General features: G+C 40.4%; 1 protein-coding gene across 1 annotated transcript in view; it reads right to left on the bottom strand.

Moving 5' to 3' along the window:
• Positions 1 to 2,078: 2,078 nt before the first annotated feature.
• Positions 2,079 to 23,356, bottom strand: part of dpysl5 (dihydropyrimidinase like 5) — a 37,907-nt gene continuing 16,629 nt past the window's right edge. Inside the window, exons 2-14 of the mRNA XM_004083787.3 lie at positions 23,020 to 23,134; positions 19,486 to 19,635; positions 16,122 to 16,280; positions 13,142 to 13,321; positions 11,121 to 11,189; positions 10,986 to 11,030; positions 10,823 to 10,898; positions 10,588 to 10,744; positions 10,376 to 10,517; positions 5,983 to 6,125; positions 5,698 to 5,905; positions 4,975 to 5,152; positions 2,079 to 4,885 (exon numbers count right to left, since the gene is read on the bottom strand). Of these exons, the coding sequence (XP_004083835.1) occupies positions 4,800 to 4,885; positions 4,975 to 5,152; positions 5,698 to 5,905; positions 5,983 to 6,125; positions 10,376 to 10,517; positions 10,588 to 10,744; positions 10,823 to 10,898; positions 10,986 to 11,030; positions 11,121 to 11,189; positions 13,142 to 13,321; positions 16,122 to 16,280; positions 19,486 to 19,635; positions 23,020 to 23,130 (1,704 nt within the window). The 5' untranslated portion in view covers positions 23,131 to 23,134 and the 3' untranslated portion in view covers positions 2,079 to 4,799. The remainder of the gene's footprint in view (positions 4,886 to 4,974; positions 5,153 to 5,697; positions 5,906 to 5,982; positions 6,126 to 10,375; positions 10,518 to 10,587; positions 10,745 to 10,822; positions 10,899 to 10,985; positions 11,031 to 11,120; positions 11,190 to 13,141; positions 13,322 to 16,121; positions 16,281 to 19,485; positions 19,636 to 23,019; positions 23,135 to 23,356) is intronic.

Here is a 23,356-nt window from a genome sequence, read left to right as displayed (position 1 = left end):
TTTTGACAGGTGTGCCTGATAAATTGGCCACTAAGTACATGTCTTTTATATCAAGCACCTTGTGTAATACAGCATGTTGATGAGAGGTGCATTGATTAATTGATTGATTGATTGAATGATCGATCGATTGATTGATTCAAAGAGAAAAATAAGATTACGCTTCATGTATCATTTCTAAATATTCTAATCCTATCTTTGTTTGTTTAGAAACCGAAAAAATGAAAACAGGGTGAGTTATATCGTACGTTATAGTTGCAGCTGTTTTTACTCCATATTCTCTATATTTTTTATGATGCTGACTGTATCAATTATTTGTCTTTTGTTAGTTTAACCCTTGTGCTATCCTATGGGGTCCATATGACCCCATCCTTACTTTGACATGTTCTCCCTACCATGACAAAGGTGGATAAAGGTGGAAAGATTTCATGTAATCCATGGACACCAGTGAAGATCACAAATCATTGAAGAAAAAAGGTTCAGAGCACTGTCTAGTGGGTCTAGATGACCCAACTCCCAATGTTAAAGTGCCTAAGATAGCACAAGGGAAAAATGTATAAATTAATCAAAATTTAAGCAAATAAAACAAAAAAGGATTACAAGTTACAAGTTAAGCACTTAGGGTTCTGCAATAGGGCTCCACAGCCATCTGTGACTCTTTTATCCCTCCATTATGGCTCTCTGGCTGAAGAAAAAGAAATGATAATCATGTTTAAAAATAGGATTTATAAATTAGCATTGATTTGTATTTTCGTTGCATTTTTCATTAATGTATGTAATTGATGTTTTGGGGCTCTTAAGTTGACAATTTTTAACAAATGTCCGGGGACTACTGATGGAAAATAGCCATGGGTGTAATTCTGGCGCGTTGCAGCAATGCTTCGACATGCACTGCCCCTGTAAAATAAACAAAACTAAAACACGTGAATAAAGACTGCTTACTCATGTCGTCTGGTTCCAACATGGCAACATCCATATTGCGAAAAATATTGCGACTGAATTGATTTTATTTAGCTGGAGCCTGGGGTTGCACGGTGGTGCAGAGGTTACCACTCTCACCTCACAATGACAATGCTCTGGTTCATATCCTGGCTGGGACCTTTCTGCATGGAATTTGCTTGTTGTCAATGCTTCAGTGGGCTCTTTCTGGCTACCCAGGCTTCCTGACACAGTCCAAAAACATGCTTCATCGTTAATTGGTTCTTCTAAATTGTCTCTAGCTGTGTATATGTGAGAGTTTATGCAAGTGATTGCGACCTCTCTAGGGTGTATCCTGCCTTTGCCCAACAGTAGCCAGGACAGGCTCTGACACCCCCATGACCCTGAAAGGGGTATAGCGGGTTAACCCTTGTGCTATCTTAGATGACCCCACCCTCACACTGACGTGTTCTCCCTACCATGAAAAAGGTGGATAAAGGTGGAAAGATTTCATGTAATCCATGGACACCAGTGAAGATCACAAATCATTGAAGAAAAAAGGTTCAGAGCACTGTCTAGTGGGTCTAGATGACCCAACTCCCAATGGTAAAGTGCCTAGGATAGCACAAGGGCTAGTGGGTCTAGATGACCCAACGTTAAAGTGCCTTGGATGGCACAAGGGTTACGAAAATGGATAAATGGATATTTTAATCTTTATTTATCCAGGCAATACAGATTAAGATTATTTTCAACTGTGGCCTGGCAAACGGCGAGACCTTTTGGCAAAAAAATAAATGAAAAGGAGTTGGATGGTTGGAGCCAGAGGTAAACCATTTTCAATGGGTGATGTCACACTCACTCACTCCAGTTCTCGTAGACTATCAATGGCTTTGAGTCAATGAGCACAAGTCATGAATAAGGCAAAGGAAAAGCAACATTTCCCCTTTTAGAGATTTTTCTTTAAAATGCTTAATTCAAATGAGAAAAAAAGCCTTTTCTAATGTAATTAGATGTTGTTCAACTTCCTGACACAACTCGGTATTTTCAAGGCACAGGGAGACCCAGGCAGCCAGATGTCATCATTTACAAAAGGTATTTTACCCAAAAACCTTTCTACTGGTGTTAAGTAATTATATAGTGCAGAAAAATGGACTCAACAAATATTCTGCTTTTGCAATTTTTTTTATTTGCGGTTATTGTGGTAAGAAACAAGCAGCCACTTACAGATTCAACAGGTTCACTGTCCAACACAACAAGAATCCACAAACACACACAGCCACTGAGGAGTTACAGTGCCTTCAATGCAACAACAAAACCGTCCCACAATGAAATAACATCAATGTAATTCTAGAAAAACAGCACCAGTTTTTATGAACCTGTGGCCTTCTCCTCTGCTTGGTGCCCTTCATGCATTGGTGAAAGTGTGGCACAGAGGATTCCCATTGGCACATACTGTATATTCTTTCAAGAAAACACCCAAAGGATATAGAGTACCAGGACACAAAGGTCATGAATAAATATAATACTGGTAGGCAGGAATGAAAGGATCTGTGTTTTCTTGTCTACCTGTGCAGCTCAATCTTGGTGCTTTAACAACAGTCGGTTTCACTTTTCAGACCACACAGAAACACAGCCATCTTTTGTTCACAGTGAGGCCTCACGTATTTATCAATGAAGGCAGTTAATGCTCATCTTTTAACAGATTATCTAGTTCCTGTGTCATTTTAGAAGGCAGCGTTCGGTCCAGATGGAGATTTGATCGCTGAGGAAGGCTTGTTTATTACAGCAAGTGTAAAACTCCGATGCAGACCGAACGAGGGGGGGGCCCTGGTCAAATGTTAATCTCATTTCCTTTGCAGGTCATTCCTAGAGTGGTTCGTCTACAGCCTGAATCAGAAAGTGAGCCATAAGGTCAAAAGAAGAGGACAGAATGCGTGATCACGTGACCACTTGTCTTGTGATGTCACCAAACCCCATGCTGTTTCAGAACCATTGACAGTATGATATGTAACTGGACGTCACCCATAGAAGATGCCTTGCTTCTGGTTCCAATCAAATAAAGTCAACTCAATTGCCGTTTTCCTGCCATATGTCCTTCAGAATGTTGGAACCAGACGTCCTCAGTAAGTCGTGATTGGTCAGTCTACATTTTCTATCTCGAATCAGTAGTGAGCATGTTAGAAGGCCACACCCCCACCACTGATAGCGGCCTTAGGAGCTACCTACTTTTATTGAGGCGTCTTGTCTTGACTGGTCAGTTTATTACTTGTTTAACTTGTGCTACAACAAAAATATAACGAAAAAAATGAGGATTAACAAGAACATGTTAATAACAGGTCGCAGAGCAAGACTGTTTATTCTGACCAATAGAATGACTGAGTAATAGCTGTTTATTTGTCTATAGAAGTCTATGGGATTTTAGATTTTTGGGATGAGCGGGTACTTCCTGTTTGTAACACGAGGGGGTGGGGCTGTTCGATCCAGTTCTTATTTTACTGTCAATGTTAGAAACTGAGCAAATGGGCATGACAAGCAAGTGGAAGAACTTTTTGAACAAGCCCACAGAGGCAATTCGAAAGCTGAGCGCTTTATGACCACCTGTCAATCAAAGGTTGTGTGAAAAACATAAAAAGTAGTTTATAAAAATTCAGTCAGTAAAGTCTAACAACAGAAAAAAAGAACAATTTAAATTCAACTGAAACTGTGCCCATTTCAGTGGTACAGAACTACACCAGCCCCTAGTGGTTCTAGGGGGAACTGCGCCTGGCTTGGTTGGTGGGTCCAACAAACGAAACAGAAGGAAAGCAGAAAGAATACTGTTAGTATAAGCCATCTGTTTTTGTTCAGTATTTTGCTGACAAAATGTGCATAGTGAGAAAATAAAAAGATTTATAGCAAAAGTTGGAAAATGTCCAAAGGTAATGAGGAGAATCAGGAAGTTGCAAGTCTTTAATGCTCATTCCAGGTTATGCTAGCCCAATGAAGTAGCTGATTAAACTAATAACAAAAAGATAATCAAAGCAAATGAAGCTGTAACGTTTATTGGGAATTGAACTGGAGGAATTTCCCAGTCTTATCCTGGTCTGATAAAGTCCTTAGAGTACAGTCTATAAACATCTTTCACGTACAACTTGATGGTAATCAGTTTCCCACATCTTTTAAACATTTTTTTTAGAATTTCCAAAATATGTCAGATGTGTTGGGGGTGCTATGCTACCTCTCAGTACATAGATCCTTTTTTCATCCCCACTTTACCTTCCAGAAGTAAACGCTGAAATTTGTTGACGGGTATTAGCATTTATCTATTCTGAAACAATAACCAGCCCAAAAAATCTGCAGTGCACTTGTTTATTTTGGATTCCAGTGAAAGTGTGAGGATTAGCGGTGTGTTCTACAAGATCCGACGGTGTTTGAAGCATTTGGATTTCATCACCACAAGGCTGAGTTGGTCCACCAAGGACAAAAACACGGTAAATGGAGCAGCAGGAAGTTTGATCACAGAGCCCGCACACATCTTCCTATGAGGCTAAAGCTACGGTGTACCGCATGTCGGTGTGTGAAAAGTTTGCAAGAAATTACAGTTTCACCATTTTTTTTTTAAATAATCCAGTCGACATCACTTCAGTTTGAACCATCAAAAACTGTACTGGTTTCTGTCTCTCACAGGTTGGGTTGCTCTTCTTCCCAAGAGCGTGATGATGACGAGCTCTTGAATTTATCAAGAGATTAAAATTTCCTGTAGCCCTTGAGTTCACCCAAATAACACACAAATTCGATCTTAATTCCAGTTTGATTCTACTCCTGTGGTTAAAAAAGCAGTGCAGTTTTTCTTGGTTGTTCAGAACCTAAGAAACACTAGATGGTTGAAGCTCCGGCACCAAAGATTACCAGATACCACTGGATCGGCCACCGGGAGGGGCCAGGATCCGAGCTGAGGACCTTTTCGGGATGTGGTCGTCAACCTGAGAGCCTAGAGGAGAAGACAGGAAAATGTTTTCGAACTGCAACAGATTAATACACAAAGAATGGATTAGTCCTGATGGCTTTTTACTACAATACCCGAGAGGCTGAAGGACGACTCGTGTAGATCTCTGACTCCCTGGTGTATGCGAGCAGAAGCTTTGTTGGACGACTCTCCATCAATGGGTCCCAAGCCAAGCTCCCTTTTAATTGTGTTTGCAACCTTGGCTACATCACCAGAATAGGGATCCCTGGCAACCCCTTTGTAAGACTGAGTCTGAGACGCACGAAGAAAAGAACAAAGATTGAAAATAGTAGAAAATTTATCAGAAAGTTACAAGGATTTGTTAACCATGTAGTTTGAAATGTCAACAAATCTTAGAAGAGGAGTCACAATTTTTTTTAAATTTAATCCAGATTTAGTCCAAATTAGCTCCAATTTTGACAAGTTTTGGACGTAAAACTAGTAATGCATGGAAAAACAGATGATTGTGAATAAAGAGTCACCTGTCAAACTTTGAGGCAAAGACAAGTTACATGTTGTACGGATAATAGAGTTAAGAAAATATTCTTGCCTCATAAAAATAGAACTGCAGCTCCACGTCCTGATAAACAGGGTTTAGGGTCTTAACCCCAACAAAAGAGTCAAGAGTTGAATTCTTTATGCAGACTGTCAGCTCACAGCAGCTCGATACAGCATGGTGGGTGTGTTTGGAGGAGTTCAGCTGACACAGCAGGGGACTGTGCTGCAGTCCTGCCAGAACAATTTCAGCGTTCGCTCTTCAAAGACTGACCAGAAACAGGTAAGGACAGCGGCCTCACCTTCTCTCTCTGGACCATCTTCTTGTAGAGGTAGTCAGGAAAAGTGTGCAACGGGTAAAACTTTCCGGATCCCTCTGCGCACATGAACATGCTGTTCTCACACACCAAACGCCCCCGGCTGATGGTGACCAGGGGAACTCCGTGGCAGCGCATCCCCTCGTACAGGTTGAAGTCACCACCTTGAACTTGAGTGGTCACAGAGATTGTCCTGCATGTAGACAATGGATCGCATGAGAAGGTTGTGCATTTATAATCCAGGGTTTGAGTTTAGGTGTAACTGCACACTTTGTTGCATCGGGGTCCCAGACCACTACATCAGCATCCGCCCCGGGGATGATGCGGCCTTTGCGCGGGTACATGTTGTAGATCTTTGCTGCGTTGGAGCTTGTTACGGCCACAAAACGGTTCTCATCCATCTTTCCTGTAACCTACAGACAAAATACAAACATAGAAACACAAACATCAGTGCCATTTTGAATTTAGAACAACAGTTAGACCCTGAGCTGGTTCTGTGGGATTTACCCTGTTAAGACCACTGTATCAAAAAATTAACAGAAGATGACATTTTATTTGGAACTAAGATGTTTTTTAAACCCGTTTTTGCAATTTTGCATTATCCTATTCTTATGAGTTACAGATAGTGTAAATTATGATGCATTGGGTGAGTTGGTAAGTTTTTGCTCACAACAATGTTAATTTAAGATGGAAAAAAATTCCCTTACTTAGCCACTGTCTCAAATTTGATCCACACATTTGTAACATGGTGTAACTGTGAAGAATTGACATCAACAAATTTGAATTATCTTTATGCAACAAGAAGTCATTTACGAAAATGAATAACAATAGATGAGTTATTCTCATCATAACGTTGAGATAATTAGCACAACTTTCCCGCCAAAAAGGGTTTTTGAAATTTCACGAAGGCAGCCATTTTGAAATGAGCAGGAAAAGCTCCTCTACTGCCCCTAGTGGAATGATGATGAACTACAGTACAGAAAACATGGACCAACTTATATCCAATGGATTGGTATGGAAAGTTTGGATCATGCTGAGATAAAGGTCTCAGAAATGCATGTATCAGATATGATACAAATTGTTATGTTAAGGGAGTAGATTGTTGATCTAGGCATCACCAACCCTGATCCACGTAAAACACTGCCGTACTTGTTTTCCAGCTAACCCTGCTTCAGTAATTACTGAATAGCTGGACTGAGTGATCCCAGTTTCTGATTGTCTGAACACACTTGATCCAGGTGAGCAGTAAATATTAGAGCAGGGTTAGCTGCAAAACAAGCAGGACAGTAGCTCACAATGAAGAGGTTTGGGTACCAATGCATGGCCCGTGGGCTAAGAATGACCTGCAGAACGTTCCTTTTGGTGCTCATTTACTTTTGTAGCAGTTGTTGCTGTTTTTCAATTGTTTTTTTGTTCCTGAACGGTTGTTTATTTTGGTGTGTACTTTATCACTTACTTATTTTTGTATAAAAAAAAATGTTATTTACAGTTGATCACATGTTTTGCAGGTGATCACATGTTTTCTAAACTTTCGCAGCTGTATTTATTTATTATTTATTTATTTAATACGAATGTCATTTTTGATAATAATTTTAATAGTATTTTTAATAATATTTTTCATGATAATTGTCATAATAATTTTTAATACTTTAATATGAATGTCATTTTTGATGTCCTTTTTTTGATGGGAAATTATATAGATTATTTCTGAATGTCGTTTTTGCTGCCACAGAAAAATGAAATTTCTCCATAGTGGGATTAACAAAGTCATCTATCTATCTATCTAACCTTTGATATGACATAATAATATTATTGTGGTCCACAAGGGGAGTGGACCCACTCAGCCAGCTTCACAACCATCCCTCAATGGGGCTGATGGATTGATGCTAGGCTAAGCCCCAATTCACACCAAAGCAGCAACATGCTATCATTCCAGAATGAATGTTTGCTGTCTTGTAAAAATTCACACGGCCCAAGTCAAGCAGCCATTTAATTGGGGAAGGAGACTTACATGAGGGAAATGTGCAAGAACAACAATTATAAACAATGAAGATGTGCAGAGGTGCAGTTTGTTGTTCCAGACTCCCGTCAGCTGTTAAGGAGACTGATGGCAGAGGGGGAGAAAGAGCTTGTGAGTCTGGTGGTCCTGCACTTCACACTCCTGTACCTCCGTCCCGAGCATAACTGTGCGGGAAGTGTGAAAACAAACTTCCCTTACCCTTTCAAAATTAAAGAGTTCTGTGAATTTGAAGCAACACCGGCTTCATGCAATTCACATTTGCAACAACAGCACGGCATGTAATTAACAGCCCAACAGCTGTCGGCTCTTTAGCGCTCCAAGTCCCAGAACCCTTCACCTTGATGTGCAAGATGTTCCTCCTGTGCTTTAGATGAAGCTCATTGACCTGCAACACTGACCTCAATGCAAACCTGAGGAAGGTGGGTGGAAAAGTAAGCAAGCTTGGACAATCTTTGAGAGAATTATCTCCCAGCTTTTCCCCAGATTTACTGACTATGATCTTCAAGCAGTATTTGGGATCTCAATTCCTTTTTTTCTCAAGTCATAAGTGGCTTAGAAATGTGAGGAGAGGCACTGCCAAGTCTCTGGTAGAAGAAAGTAGGCAAGAAAATCCACGTTCAGTCTTTGTTCAGTGTTTCCTTCATGTTTAGGACGCTTCATGTTCAAAAGAAAAATCTAAAATGTTAATAAAGACGTTTGAGGATTGTTTTAATATTTTTTAATCCACGATGTGGCCCAGCCTTACCCAAACTCTGCATCCAGAGGCCCCTGGGTAATTAGAGTTTGAAACCCCAGGGGGGTATTCCAGGAAGCATGTTTAAACTTCCCTGACTTTAAACCTGAACTCTGGCTGAAATCCGGCTGAACTTGCTTACTCTGGGTATGTCGGTTCCAAAAGACCGGATACGACTTGGTAACCCTGGGTTAATGCACGTGCACGGCGTGTACATAAGGACATTCTCAATGGATCGCCGATTTCCGGAGTCACCATGGAAACAAAACAAGAGAGCGCTATACTTCAGTGAGACTGAGTTGGAGATTTTAATGACGGCGTATGAAGATTATAAGACCATCAAAAAAGTAATACGGCTGCATCATCAAAAGAAAGATTTCTGCTTGTAGTAGAAGAACAGACAAAGTAAACGCACGAGTTTCTGATATTATTTCCATTTTCCTTGTGACGCATATATATATATATAACTTATCCAATTTTGCCAACATAAATGAATTACTTCTATTGGTAACAAATAATTGAGTTAAATGTATTCAACCTAATTTCTTACGTCTATAAAACTCAATAATTGTTTATACAACTCAAATTGATGTATTTGTCTAACTAAATGTCATATTACTCCAATTGAATTAATATGTTTTCCATCTTAATGAATTATAATTCTTGAACTCTCATATGTCTAAATTTGAGCCGGCAGATATACTCATTTTTATAACAATAAAAAGAACAAAACAATATGCACTACATGCATACGTTCATTTAGGAATTTTCTAACATTGCCTTTACAGCATTTGACTGTAGGCTTGCTACATAAACTCATCATCCTCTCCCTCCCTCTCACTCATGGTGCAGAAACTTAAGCAAAGTAGGATAAAATAACTCGGCAAAATACAGTAAAACAGCTAAACAACTAGACACATTTGGTCAAAAACCCACACTTAAACCCAAATCCGTCTAGACAGGCAAAGGGAATGGTATCCCACAATCCCTTGTGGTGCAAGGGATTGTTATACCTACTTAAATGAATTAATTTGAATGAAAGTAAAATAACTGTCTGAAAACTACATGTTATTTTTAAAATGACAACAAAAAAAATGATTTATCTTAACTGAAAAAAAATAATTAAGTTAGATTAAAGTAAAAAAGTTTATCCTTCAAACATCCATATGTGGTCTTATCACCCTCTCATGGTGGAAGAAGTATTATCTGAGCTTCTTCATCCACTAAATCATCTTCAAATGGACACGCCATGCTGCTTCACCTCTCTGAAAACAACCTTCAACTAAACCTGGTCCAGACCAGGTTATGTTCAGAGCATGAGTTCGTGAGCATGAGTTGTTCAGCCGCTGTAGCTCTAGAAGAGGACCAGCATCGCTGCCTTGCTGTGGTGTTGCTGGGCCCCCGCCTGCCCCGCCTGTGATGCCTCATCCGCTGTCTATGCAGCTTTTCACAGAGGAAGATGTCCCAACTATTAACGTTTCCACCAACCAAATTCTTTTGAGCTCAGCCTGTTTCCCAGTGTTTCACCACCAGTGAAGGGGTGGGGTCGAAAGGATGGGGGGGGGGGGGGGGCTCTATTTTTAGGTTATGTGCTTGTTTTAATATTATTTGTTTTTGTTAAAATGAAGAAAGTCACACAGCAAACACATTTCCAAGGGTCTCTAATTGTAAAAGATGCAAAAGCTGTTTGAGATATTTTAAATTGTGTGCTTTTTTAATTTCATATTTCTAATCCGTTTGTGCTAAAATTGTTACAAAATGTCCACAGGGACTAATAATGGCCCAATTTAATGACCCATTTTTATTAACTCTATGCTTCTGTGCAAAAACATGAAGAAAACCCTGAAATCTTTTCAAATGACACTAAAATCAAACAATTTTGAGGGTTGTGAGTGTGTGTGTGCACGTACCACTCCCCTCTCCCAAATGACACTCATCCTGTCCTGGACTCCAGCCACTCCATGAGGGATCTTTGTAAAATCCTCTTTGCCCAGAGCCCTCTGCTTGGTGTTAAAGGGACGGTGCTCTGATGCCACAACGCTAAGCGTGTCACTGGAAACAAATGAGATGTGTTTGTAAAACATTTGAGTTCAGGATTCTGACACGGATGCAGCAGACATACTTTGCCAGCAGGCCCATGAGGTAGCCGGGGGTGTTTGGGTCGAGGCGGAGAGGAGGGACGATGACATGGGCGGCAGAATGAGCCCAGTCCTGGTGGTAATACTGCATCCCACTGAGCACTGCATGAGCCACTGTGGTCTCAGCATAGACTACCTTATCTGGACACAACAGAAGACAGTTTATAACGTTTTTGCAAACCTTGATACTTTTTTTTTCTGCACATAAAAGCTGTCCACCTTGCATCTTAGCAGCAGCAACCATGTCTCCAGCAGACACACTGGAGACATTCACAAGGTAGATGGGACAGCGGGCCTGGAGTCAGACATAAACCAGTAACCAGTTAGTTTCTCTGCTTGTACATAGCTTCAGACAGAGTGTTAGCATTTGGTCGTTGTTTACCCGGTTGGCGATGGTGATGGCTCTGTGTGTGGCTTCAGATTCAAGCTGAGGTAAAGTAAGAAAAAAAATGTTAATGTACTTCCTGTAGTATTTTAAATCAATATTCATAGGTCATGAACTGAGCAGTAAAGATACCTCTTCTGGTCGACTGATCTCTATTCCCTCTGGTCCGCTTATGCCTAAATCCAGAGCTTCTTTGGCCCCCTAAAAAGAAAAGAAGATAATGTTGATTCTTAATAAAATACTGAAAGGAGATAAACATGAAAGAACAAAACTTAAAGTTGCTTTCTGCTCATCTTCTGATCTATTCTCAAATCGTTCCCAGTGGTGTTTTAATTGTGATTCTAATGTTTATAGCCAAAATAAAAAAAACTGTCATGTTCATTCTAGAACATATTTTTTGGAGAACTTTTTCTTCAGACTAAACCCAGATTTGTCTCAGTTTGTGGAGTTGTCTTAGCAATACTGTAGTAGTACACAATGGCAACAACTGAATCTACAGAATTGTAAATGTTGAAAACTCAATCTATAAATATCAATTTATAAAACCTTTAGGTTTTCTACACCTGTATTATCAGCACGGTTTAATGCTTTGTTATAAGCAGTTGGGGGGAATCTTTACCTGTGAGAATATCATATTTGTGTACCAAATTAAAATCTCAAATTCTTCCAAATTTTATGTAAAAAGGTAATAAAATATGAAAATATCAAAAAATGCCAATATTTTAGTCCATATTTTATAGCCCATTTAGGCTACCCATGATATTTAGTAAGGCCCATTAAAAGAGGCAGGTGATACACCCACAACACAAAAAAACCCTCCCTGCAGGGATAGATGGACGTTGATTTCTCCAAAAGACCTATTTTTATGAACTGATGTAAAGACCAGATGTTGAAGAATTCGTGAAAATATGTAAATTTTTGGTTTGGGAATTTACGTCAACCTTAATTTGTAAAAGGTGACGTTATGTGAGTGGCAAAGTCATATTTCTAATACAACACTGGTTTGAACAACTCTGAAATATTTACAAGTTCAGTAATGTCAGTAGTGTTCAAGCTGAAGAAGGATATTGGACCTTAATCTAATGTCTGCAGACATAACAAGAACTATAAACTCTGTTTCCAGAAGAACGGCTGTTAATCAGCAGAAGAAGGAATACCAAACTTGTTCATTTGACAGAATATAGACCCTTTTTTATTTATTTCACAGCATTACCTTATTATTAAAAAATGCTTAATCAATTATTTAAAATGGCTAAATTGATTGATTTCTAATGATATTACTTCACTTGCTCCAAAAATGGAAAAATTAATTCATGATTTTTCCTAGTGTAACATAATTTTGCACATATTTTAACTTTTGATACTTGATCAATTTTTGCTATGAAGATTTTTGAAACAGTTTTATGTCTATTTTGCTGATATAGCATTATTTTTATTAATCACATACATGACTTTTATAAGTAACATAATCTGCATATATTTTAGCTAACTGATCTGCATTTGCCATGTTGATTTCTGATATTGTTATTTTTTACATAATAATTTAAGTACTTAATCTTTGTCATGTGCTTTACTGATACTTCAAGATTCTTAATACTGTCTGATAAAAGTTATGATAAATCATGTAGTATAATGGTTTACGGTATAACGGGGTGGGATTATATAAGTTCGCTTCCTTCCACTCCCTTTCAAGCAATATTTATTAATATGTCTAATTATCCTAAGTTTGATTTGTCATTGCATGAATGTATAACTGATGATTGTATTGTTTTTGAGTATTATTCTTATTTGATTGCTTAAAATAAACCATTTCAAATCAAATCAAATCAAAAAATCAAATCAAATCAAAAATGTTTAGCATTAGCCAGCTTCTGCACTTTGCTTCCTCTGAATTATTTTATGCCACATTTCCAGATATTGCTTTATTACCATTCAGGGATGCTGGAGCCTATCTAGCTACTGAACAGCAAAGGTGGGGGGCAAATCTTGGACAGTTAACCCAGCAATTTCTATGAGCTATTGTCGGCTAAAGCAAGCTTCTCTTTGAAATTTGGCTTGGTTCTAATAAATATTAGACAGCAAGATTTTGATTTTGCCAACCATTGGCGCTAAACGTCCGTCCTGCTGAATAAAAGTGCGTCTCTGCTGCACACCTCTGCCACCAGCTCTCCGTTCTCCGCGTGGACTCGAGCGATGGCGCCGATGTCCTTGCATGTCTGCAGCGTCTGATAGAGCTCGGAATCACGCAGCATCATCATGTCTTTGTAGGCCATATACATCTGAAAGGAGTTCACTCCATGCTCCCGGACCAGGGTCTCCATCTCATTATGAACCTGTTCAAACATCATTATTTTATGGATAGTTTACAGATGTAGACTGACACACAGGTGATACCAAAACATCAGCTTCGTAAGCAGCGTCAGGTATTTACTTTCTAAAATTTACAGTCACAAAATTCCTTTTTTACAGTCAAAACAAGTACATAGGAGATCTGCACAGTGATACATTTTTAACACAACGTCCATGCATTGTCACAAGTTGTACGGTATATTTTTAATGAAACACATTTCAAGTTTTAATATAAAAAGTTATTACAAAACAATTGCTCTAAAACTATTGGTGAAAATACAATTCTTTTTTTTTATATTCCTTTCTAGGTAAGACCAAAATCAATAAGTAAATAATGGATTTTAACAAGGATCCGCGCCCTGTCCTACTGTGCTTGTACACGCCTCTTCATCTCGTTCCAACACTGCTGACCTGGGCTGTTCTTAAGTCCTCCCTCCTCTCCACCTCTGCTCCCAAATCTCACTTGACTTCTTCTCATTTACACACAGATACTCTGACTTCAGGAAGACCTGGCTGCAGACATCAATGTCCAGAACCTGAAGATCTCAAACCGAACTGGAAGTACCACTGTATCGCTCAGAAAATACTTGCGACCCTAACAGTTACGGGTTTTCCCGTTTTAAGCTGCAATAACAATTTTACTACAGTTCTGAACACTTTTGGGTTGTGGTTAGGTTAAGGATCAATTTCTTCCAGCCACTGATGTCAGACGCCATGTCGTCTACAGTCTCGTCTTCCTGCAGCTGACCTTCATTCTTCTCCTTAGCAGAGCAAACCTCCACCTCTCCTGTTTGTTCCTCCAACTGCTGCCTGCTCTCACTACAGGTCACAGCGTCATCACAGACATTCCTGTCTAACAGCTGGGTAGCTCGGTTGGTAAGGTGAGAGGCTACCATGCAGGAATCCAGGGTTCGATTCCCGGAGGGGAATGAGCAATGGCACTGGGGGCAATTACCACATCAATGGCGAGCAATTAACATCACTCAGTGAGGGTCTTACCTAAGGACCCTTAACCCAGTAGCGTTATTCCCGCTCCCCGGATGGGTCAAATGCGGAGAAGAATTTCCACATTGTGGGAAAAATAAAGTATAAACGAACCTCATCTGTCAGCCCATCACCACAGGAGGAACTGATCCTCGGGGGTAGTCCCACCTCCTCTGTTACACCTACAGAACATCTCACCTCTGACTTCCAGCTCTCATTCATGTCCTGAACAACTCCAACATTCTTTTCTGTCACCTCATCTCCTCTCCTCTCCTCTCCTTTCATTGACTTTCTCTAGATCTACAAATTCCCTTCTCTGTTCTCCTTCAGAAACTTCCTCAAAGCAAAATTTGCATCTGTCGTTCTCTTTCTCTGCATGAATCCAAACTGCTGCTCATAAATAGTCATTTCTGACCTCAGTCTAGCTTTTACTTCCCTTTCCCTAACTTCATTGAGTGACCCATCAGATTTCTTCCTCTGTGGTTTTTACACTTTTGCTACCTTCTACCTAAAAACGGACACCAGAGCGCTTCTATTCTCCTCAGACGTTTTCTCACTCTCAGAGAACTTGGTAAACAGTCAGAATCTGCTCCCTTCTTCCAAACATCCACAGTTCGGTTGTCAGAACCAACTGCCTCTCCACTCTTCATCCTCTTTTTCCTCACGTCCTCCTCACTGATCCTTGCTGCTCCACAACATCCACCTCTTATTCTGTGCTCTCATATATTTTCACGATTCATCTGCTCTTCAAACGGTCACAAATGATGTTCTTTAGAACGGTGGTCCCCAACATTTTAACGCCGTGGACCGGTATGACGTCATCCTAAGTTTAGACGGACCGGTCTTTAAAGATGTGGCGGACAATTTTTGTAAGAAAGCTACGATGAGGGAGGAACAGAGACATAGCAATGCGAACTTTAAGCTTTTATTTTGGCAGGCAGGTCATAGTACATCACAAAGGGTCTGATCATCCTATCCCCCTCCCACACTCATGGTGAAAAAAAGAAGATCTGTCAATCAAATGTAGCTTAATTTTTTGGAAGTGGAAGGCTCCTCTTTGTCTCCTGGCTAGGCCTTTTCCCCTTAGCAAATAAACTTTCCAAAGACGTTTGTTATTTACTCATTTTGCGAGCTCCTGGGCTTTATTTTAGAGGTAACTTATCACATGAGCGAAAAAAGCACGAGTGACATAGACGGATGGAACAGAGAATCGGGCAATTTTTCCAAATAAAACATCTTTCAGATTCCGAAATAAATTAAACGGAAGTCATGTAAGTTGTTTATTCTTTCTGTGCGGCCCGGTACCAAATGACCCACGGACTGGTACCGGTCCGCGGCCCGGGGGTTGGGGACCACTGCTTCACCAATAATTTGCTCTAGTTTTAAGGGAAAGCTTTTAACCAAACTAAAGCAAAAACTATAAACCGGCGTGTCAAATTTATTGGAAAAATAATAAAAATATGATCTCACAAAAACACTTCTCGAAACAGAACATTTAAAAAAAAATATATTTATGGTTCAGAATGTAAAGATACTTTTTAATGGCCTCCATAAAAATTCCCTGTTAGCTGAATCATATCATGTCAGGCTGTCAGCTCATATGATGTTAGATGAGGCACGTGCACACGGCCACGACAGAGTTCAGATGATCAAGCCGAAGGGCGGAATGAGACTCATAGGATCTGCATAATGCGCCCACTGAGCATGTGCATTAACCCACTTCCTGATGGGTTTAATCCAGGTCAACACACAACTCACTCCACACATAGAAAAAAAAAAAACTCCCAATCAGGCTTCTACCTTCGGCCCCCACCAGGTCACCCCGACGTGCAGAGAGTAGTCGCAGCACGTCTTGGCGTCGGCCAGAGCGCGGCACTTTTCGTAGGCGTCCAGCAGGGAGCAGTGTTGTTCGGGAAGCACCAGAGCCATCACCATGGTGGTACCACCCATCAGAGCCGCCTAAGGGACGAGGATGGAAGAAAGGAGGAAGGGCAGGAGAAAGAAAGGGCTGATTAGAAAAGAAGAACAACGCTGTAGGAAAACACAGCCAGCGATTGTTCGGTGACAATGAATTTTCTATAAGAGCTGCTGCCATTATTGAACTGAACAACAATAATCTTGTTTATTCACACTGAAACCATGAAGTCATTGTTTATTTTTCATTTAACTGTGTCAACCACAAGACCAACTTAAGGCGTGGCTGTATACTAAATGCTTAAATAAAAGCATTGTACTTAGAAATACAATCTATAAAGAAGTGTTGCTGCTGTTAAACGAAGTCCTCAATCTAAATACAATGTGTCTGGTTTTAAAGATCTGCTCCGATTGTGTCACTGATGGGGGTGGGGATGCTGGTGTCTCAGGTTTCCTGTAACCATGGCAACGAGACAGGATGATCTGCAGCATCAGCAGGAAAACGCGTCTCCGAAAGTGCCCTATGTGAAAACAGAAGCCTCATTGATCACTGTCACTTAATGTAAATATATGAGTTTCCATGGGGGGGGGGGGGGGGGGGGGGGGGTCGGACTTTCTGCCCCATCCCTTGAATAACATTTTACTGCATGTCTTTGCTTTGGAAAAAAGGAGGGAATGAAAGGAAAACATGGAAAAAAAAGCTGATAAGTTAATAAATAATGAAAAATACAAAGTTAAAGTTATTTCTTTTCCATCTGTACACAAACATTTTATTTTCTTGCATCCTGTCACCAAAGATTCATCAATAATTTAACTTCTTTAAAAATATGGAATTATGAAATCTAGAAAAACTAAACCTTCTGCTTACATTTAAATGACCTTTTTTTACTGCTGCAACTTGAATAGAAAACAAAAATGATTTACTGAAGGAAATTTACTCAGAATGGGATTTCCCTTAATGCAGGATCAGCTCAAAGCTATAAGGCACATTTCAACTTTTTATTTTTACAAATTAAAATTTCAACACAGCAACAATAGATTTAATATTAAGGAAATAATAAAAAAATAAATGCAGAAAATAAATATTATGAATTTGATGCAAACCTGCTGTTTACAGAAATGCAGTTTTAAGCTTAATTTTCTTTATAAATGACCTCCATTATGAGAAAACATGTTAAAAACACCAAAAACACCATTCTGATTGAGTGGGATTTTATGTTGTTTATTTCTAATCAGTGCCAGCTATCATATTTTTTAAGGCATGTAAACTGGTTTAACAATTCAGTTCACCTTTTCAATCAGTCCCAAAGCTTTTAATTCCCTTTCATATTTACTTTGAGAATATTTTTAAAATAAAATGTATGCTTTGCAAATGTTTTCCTATCCTTTACTAGTTGGACTGATTTAAAAGCTGTTATTTATTGACATTTTAAAAAGTTCGTTTTTTCTCCAACTGGTGATTACAGAGACACAAAAAGCTTTAGATGATCAAACATAGCTCCTGTTTTATTAATTAACACTTTTGTCCAGTATAATCAGATTTCCATTGATAAATGATTTTCAATTTTTTCAGCTACTTTTACCCTAATGAATTTGACGTACTGTATAATTTTGTAACTTTTAACCAACATTAAATTGTCCTTTCAGCCCAGTTAGTTTTCAGTGAAAACCTCTTTGAGGGTCATTTTTATGCAGTAAACATGTCATTTAGTGCCTTACAAAGTGGGCAATTTCAGTCAATAAAAGCAGGCTACTAAAATCATCCTGAGTGATGACTCAAAGCTGACTCAACCCTATTCCTCATTTATTTTTATAATGAATAATAAATAGTAACAAAATAAAAAAAATCAAGAGTTTTAACAAACCCCCCATGCGATCTGCTGTGGAAATAATCCGTACACAATGGAAAAGGGGGAGGCGGCCAGAGGAGAGATGGAACCAGCGTGTTTATCTGTGTCGGCATTTCAGTATGAAAAAAAACAGACAAGGAAAAGGTCGAGGAAAACTGTGTCACATATTCACTGAATGCAGGGGGGGGGGGGGGGGCTGAGAGGCATGAATGATGTGAGGGGATGAGAGGGCCTCTGTATGCTGGACTCCGCCGGGGGCTGTCAGTGTCAGACAGATTAGCGCTACAGCTCTCTGATCAGCTTCTATCAGCTGCACTCACAACACCTCACATTACGGAGGAACACCTTTCCTCCATCACCCTTTCCTCCATCACCCTTTCCTCCATCACCCCTTCCTCCATCACCCCTTCCTCCATCACCCCTTCCCCTCCTCTAGTGTCTGTTTATTGAACTCATGTAGTCTATGATAGATGCCACCACTGGCTGCATATAAGACTTGGATTGAGGGATACCTCCCCCCTCGCATTTCAAACAAGAAGACAAAGTGTGTATTTTCAGAAATTAACGCACTTCGCCGAAGGCTAACACGGCGTGCGTTGGTTTTTGCACACTTCGAAGCTTTAAGTACTTTATTCTTTTGATTTTTTCTGTTTCAATTGTTTTTTTTAAAACAAAATGTGGACTATTTGTAACTGGTGCGATGCCTTGTCACAACGAAGCACAAGCGACATACATGCTGATCGTCCCGATGGGTTAAAAAAGCATCAGTTCAGAGAGAAAGTTCTCTCTAGTTGTTACCTAACTAAAACCCATTTTTTTTCTAAATAAAGTCGTCTTTAAACTCATGATTGTCTACATATAATTGTCTCATTTTGCTTTACTCAGTGTTTGCTATATCACACTGCCACAGCCTGAATCCTCAAGCCTGCAGACTGAGGAGAAAGCTGAGATGTACCCAAAAAAAGGAGGAGTGGTTCAAGAAAGCAGGAGGGGATTGTAGAGACCGACAGTTTTGGGTTTCATTGAGTCGTTTCCATGGTAGCGTGCTCAGCGTGGGGACGACACAATGGCTGAGGGATCACATGTGGGCCTGCGCTCTCATACAGAGAGGCGTTTCCACGCTGAGAGCTAGAGGTGGTCGTCGGGGCAGTGAGGGGAGGTGGGCGGAGTTTGACAGCAATTCCACGTTGGTTTCATTCACTAATCTAGATGAGGAAGGTCCCTGCAACAGGGTTTGGATGTGAAAACAGAAAGTGCACAAAAATGTCTTTGTTTTTGTCCTAAATGCCAAGACGACGGTGAGTCTGAGCGTGACGGCTGTCCTTGTGCTTCAGATGCCTTCAATCACACGCACGCCATCCATCCAAGCATGTGCAGGAAAATGTGTGGGTGCTAAGTACCTTGGTCCCGTTGTAGAAGTCGTCCTGGATGCTGGCGTTCATGAAGGTCTGCTGCAGGTGCACGCTGGTGTCAATCCCGCCCGGCAGCACCAGTTTCCCGGACGCGTCGATCACCTTAGCCCCGCCGGGTATCATGAGCTCCTTTCCGACCTGCAGCGGGTGACACAAACACCCTTTGATGATGGCACCGCCTCTTCTTTAATGCTTCTAATCCTTCATTGCTTCAAACATGCTCTGACAAATGTGCAGCTTTTTGCTTTTGAACCACCTATCAATAAGTCACTAAAGGCAAAAAAAAGGGTAAAAAAAAGCAAATATTTGGCTGTACAGTAAAACAGCGATTATCAGAATCAGAAATACTTTATTGATTAGCGTTCTTGCCTCACAGCAAGCAGGTCCTGGTTCAAATCCCAGCTGGGTTCTCTCTGCGTGGGGTCTGCATGTTCTCCTTGTGCATGTGTGGGTTTCCTCCCACAGTCCAAAAACATGCTTCTTGATTGAATGTACCATTGTCTTCATCATTCCAGTCCAGTTCAGATTAGTTCACTGCACTTTAGTCAAATGGATTCACCTTAATTCAGTTATGCTGCATTCACACCAAATGTGCGTCTGCCGCCTCCTTTTTGACGTGCGGCAAATTCTCTGCTCCACGCTTGACCTGAAACCTGTTGCTCTGGGTGTGTGGGAGGAGCTACCGTCTAAAGTTTTATCGGTACATTGAAGGATTGACTGTAAGTCCCATTTACAATACATGGGAGATATGAATGATGCTGAGAGATCAGGTTTATTTATTTGGAAGAGCTCTACAAAGCATCAGTGACCACGTCTCCATGTCTGGGTTCATGACATCATCTGAGACTCTCCCAGGACGGTGAGCTTCACCGTCTTACTGCAGGAGCTGCAGCTGAATGACGGCTTTCAGCGCTACTTCTGTGTCTCTGATTACATCATCTACACGTAACGAGCAAAAGCTGAGTTCCTGATTGGTTGACAAGAAGAGAATTTTTCCCCAAAGTTCAGATCTTTGAACTCTGGAAACATGTGCAGCATTGTTAACCCTTGTGCTATCTTAGATGACCCCACCCTTACATTGACGTGTTCTCCCTACCATGACAAAGGTGGATAAAGGTGGAAAGATTTCATGTAATCCATGGACACCAGTGAAGATCACAAATCATTGAAGGAAAAAGGTTCAGCGCACTGTCTAGTGGGGTCCAGATGACCCAACTCCCAATGTTAAAGTGCCTAGGATAACACAAGGTTTAAGCTGCCCAAAACAAGCTGCCACTGGACGGCTGCACCTGACACTGAAAGCGGGCCGCAGGACCTCTGATCACATCAGTTCAGTGTAAATCAATTCACAATTAATTTTCTTTAATTAAGATGTGTTTTCATTTGTTTTGACATATTCATTACTGATTCTGTGAAATCTGAAGACAGAATAATGGTGCTGGATTTGGAAACAAAGACACCTTCAGGTTAACTGGTGATGTTAAAAGACCTGCTGATGGAGCGACACTCACACTTCAATTGTTCTTACTCCTTTCCTTCCTCTGCCTTCATCTCTTCCTGCAATCCATCCTCATCCTCTCATCGGCTGCTTCTCTCTGACTCCAAAAGGAAGTTGTTAGATTTTTCTGGCTGAAGCTTCTGTGAAGCTTTTGCTCTAATGCTTTTTGGAATCAGTTTCCGATTAACCCCTATCATTATCTCTGCATCAACTATGAGGCCTTGGACCAACAGATTCCTCCTCTTGGATCTCCTCCCCTGTCTCTCTTGGAACTCCATTTTTATTTTGGACTATCCTCTCATTTGCTTCTAGCTCCAAACCGGATCTTCCCTTGGACCTTTCCAACCTTTGCTGAAGTTCCTCATCCATATCACCTCATCAATCAATCAATCAATCAAATCTTTATTTGTATAGCACTTTCACATCTTCCAGACATCCAAAGTGCTGCACACGTATAACTACACTAAAACCATAGGTAAAATTCAAAGAAACACAGTAAAATGATAATAAAATCATCAATAAAAGAAAACACACAAAAAAAAAAAAAAAAAAAAAAAAAAAAAAAACTGTCTAATTATCATTCTCTCTGGTGTTAAAAGCCAATGTAAAAAGATGAGTTTTTAGCAGAGATTTAAAATCGTTTAAGGATCTGGCAGATCTCATAGACAGGGGGAGACGATTCCAGAGTTTGGGAGCAACCACTGAAAACGCTCTGTCCCCCTTGGTCACCAGTCGAGTCCTTGGAACCTCTAAGAGCATCTGGTCTACAGATCGCAGAGCTCTACGAGGACAATGGCTCTGCAGGAGCTCAGAAAGATAAGGAGGTGCCAGACCATTTAAACATTTAAAAACCAAGAGTAAGATTTTAAAATCAATTCTATAAGAAACAGGCAGCCAGTGCAGAGAGCGCAGTATTGGTGTGATATGATCACGCCGTCTGGTCCCCGTTAGAAGTCGGGCAGCGGAGTTCTGGACCAGCTGAAGACGGTGGAGGAGAGACTGGTCGATCCCGGAATAAAGGGAGTTACAATAGTCCAGTCTGGAAAAGATGAATGCATGAACAACCCTTTCCAGGGTGTCATGGGGGAGATATGGCTTCACTTTACTGATTAATCTCAGATGATAAAAGCTGGACTGGACCACTGCACTAACTTGTTTGTCAAATTTAAAATGACAATCTAAAATGACCCCAAGATTCCTAATAAAAGACTGGTTAGAGTCTAATGACCCAATGGCACATCCATTTCTAAAGTCAGTGAGATCCTCATCTGAGGAATCCACAGCACCATCAAGTTCCTGCTCAGCTCCATCTCAACCTCTGAAAAGAAATAGTTTCTTGTCCCGAACCTTTGATCCTGAGGTCAAGATTTATTGCACCCATTGACTGTATATGAGAACTGGACTAAGTGACCCCTCCCCCCTCACGTTCCAGACAGGAAGTACCTGCTGGTTCCAAGAAGCCAAAATCCCATAGACTTCTATAGAGAAATAAACTGCTGTTACTCAGTCATTCTGTTGGTCAGAATAAATATTATTGGTCTGATATCTTTATTAACATTTTCTTGATAATCCCCATTTTTTTCTTGACATTTGTTTCTGTAGTGAAAGTAATTTTAGTTATAAACTGACCAGTCAGATCCCTCGATAAAAGTAGGTGGTCAACATTTGAAACTTTTGATTGACAGATTCTTCCAACCCTGCTTTCAATAGATGGGGTGTGGCCTTCCATCAAGCTTACTCCTGATTGGAGAGAGTGGTTGCCATAAAAAAATTGACTTAATTCCTGGTTCCAACATGACAGGGATGCCCAAAAAAAGCCAACAAACTTGGCTTAATTGCATTGGAACTGATGTCATTTGGTGTGAGTGACATCACAATAACTCAGTCCAGTTCTCTCATACAGTCAATATAAGATGGTTCCTATTTTCCATGACAACACACCTATAGCTGGAGTTGCTTTGGATCCCGTGTCTTTTCTCTACAACATTTGGGCTGAAAAAGGTTGTGGTGTGGATGTAGCTCACCTGCTGAATGATGCCGTTCTCGATGTAAACGTCTGCTTCCTGGGTGAAGTCATCGTTGACCACCTTTCCTCCCTTGATGAGGATGCGCATGGACCCCATGTTAGCAGCCATGATCCTGCAGCACAAGCACGCATTTGACCTTCACCGTGTTCACCGACAGCAGGAAAAACTCTTTCTGATCAGACCCACAGTTCACTTATGAACAGAAAACAGAAAAAAAACCTCTGCAGAATTATGTCAGGATTTGTTTACAGAAGGAAACATCTTTTTAGGTGTTCATGTATATAAAATACCCGTGTTCCTAAAGATTTATGATATAAAGGCATAAATACTTTAA

The sequence above is a fragment of the Oryzias latipes genome, chromosome 24 (genome assembly GCF_002234675.1).
Source record: "Oryzias latipes chromosome 24, ASM223467v1".
NCBI lineage: Eukaryota > Metazoa > Chordata > Actinopteri > Beloniformes > Adrianichthyidae > Oryzias > Oryzias latipes.
This window is presented reverse-complemented; position numbering and strand designations above follow the sequence as displayed.